This window comes from Nannospalax galili, unplaced genomic scaffold (genome assembly GCF_000622305.1).
Source record: "Nannospalax galili isolate Female #2095 unplaced genomic scaffold, S.galili_v1.0 Scaffold29940, whole genome shotgun sequence".
In the NCBI taxonomy this organism is placed as follows: Eukaryota; Metazoa; Chordata; class Mammalia; order Rodentia; family Spalacidae; genus Nannospalax; species Nannospalax galili.
The window spans coordinates 1-1,790 of NW_008346520.1; the positions used below are offsets into that span (position 1 = coordinate 1).

The window sequence follows — 1,790 nt, forward strand, 5'->3', positions numbered from 1 at the left end:
AATTTCAACAGTGCTTGGATAAGTAATTTTCTTATTCCAGTTCTTAAACACGGTGTGTTTAGAATGGGCCAAAGCACCCCAGCTTCATAATGCTGTGCCAGTCATGAGCGTCCCCCTCCCTGTGGAGACGGGGAGGGGGAACATGCTCAGATTATTTCTCTGTTCTAAACTATTAAAAGTAGTCACTGCTTTTTCTAGTTCCCAATTTCTGTGTAAATAAAAGAAACACTAGGCTTCATAAGAGTTAAATTTAAGATATGCCTTGAAGCTCAACTGATTAAATGGAGATAGATCTGAGAAAGGACAACCTGAACTTTGTATGGGTGTCTAGGCATGAGAAGGCATCCCATTATGAGCTCCACAAAAAGAATACAAAATACAATAGAGACAGTAGATGATGAAGTGTTGGAAAAGCTTAAAAGGGAAAATAGAGAAGACAGTGAGACAATCCTACTGACAGGCAGAGGTGGAATCCCTTAGCTTGAAGAATTATGGGAAGGTTTGGGTGGAGCGTAGGACCAGGCTCTATTGGGAGCCATACCTCCCATGAGGACACCAGGCGAGAGTTTACAGACAAGCAGGAGCTTTAATATAGGAGATGAAGCTGCTGGGGAGAAATATCCTGATTTTTTCCCCATCTCTCATTTTCCTTTCAGACTCTTACACTGACTGAAGTCATTCAGATGTCAGAAGCCTGGTGAATGCCCTTTGCAGGGAAGAAGTCCAATGTCACAGACACAAGAGGGGAAGAAGGGAAGTCAGAGCACAAAATATGCTAGGCACAGTGTTCAGGTTCACATCTCCCAGGAGATGTCAATATTGAGTCCTTTGACTGATAGTTCTGACATTTATTTTTTGAAGCTGCAAATTTTATTTCAGAAGGCAAAAATTATACAGTTCAGCATATTCTGTGCTGAACACTTTCACTTATTCTCTAGTCATTTTCTTTCACAGGCGTGAAGAAAAACGCAGAGCTGGTGCTCTAGGCACTGAGCAGTGGGAGTATACTAGCAATAACAAAAAGGGGACAAGAGATTGTGGACAGGGCACGGGAGGAGCTGGAAGGGTGGAATAACAGATATAATACTCATGTATGAAATTCCTAAAAATTCAAAAATCTACATAATTATTAGAATGAATGGATAACAAATGCATTATCTTATAAGAAATGAAATAAACAAAACATTTTTGCATCCTGTAGAATCATTCCATTAACACAGAGGTGATTGTCATTTTCATTTATTTGTGAATTGCATAAGAATTAGTGTATTAGACATACAGAAAATGACGGTGGCCTGCACATTATTCCTTGCTCTGGGTTCTCAGTGTTTACATAGGTAAAAATCTCCCTAGATCTCAGTTTCTTCAAATTCAAATAAGAATGGCAAAGTCTCTCTCACAAGAAATCTCGAGTCATATGAGAAAATTCTGGACAAAGGGTTTTAAGTTGTAAGTCTTCTGCAAATACACAGTTCTATCTGATCAAGTAGGCATTAGGCAGTTACTCATGTCTTGATTCTTGTCACCTTAAAATTGAAATGAAGCAAAGAAACAAAAACAAGGTGAGACTAGCACCCGTCATGACCCATTTAAGTCACAGAGCTTCTTTTGACCTTCCTTGAACAGCTGTTCAGTTTCACACTCAGGCCAAAAGAGTGTCGGTCGGTGTATCAGAGCCTCTGCCGACAACAGAAGAAGTTGAGCTTGCACTTGCCTTGAATCTTCTCGTCATCCATGCACACCCTCCTGCATTTGCCCCGACCGAGCCTGCATGGCTCACACACAGCAAA

The 1,790-nt window shown here is 40.6% G+C and overlaps 1 protein-coding gene across 1 annotated transcript; it reads right to left on the reverse strand.

Annotated features, from left to right (window-relative positions):
* Positions 1 to 1,670: 1,670 nt before the first annotated feature.
* LOC103741895 (beta-defensin 12-like) lies at positions 1,671 to 1,787 on the reverse strand (the record flags this gene model as incomplete). The annotated part of the gene is made up of 1 exon (XM_008842825.1): positions 1,671 to 1,787. A coding segment is annotated over one exon (117 nt), but the record flags the coding sequence as incomplete, so codon positions are not given.
* Between the last annotated feature and the right edge of the window lie 3 nt (positions 1,788 to 1,790).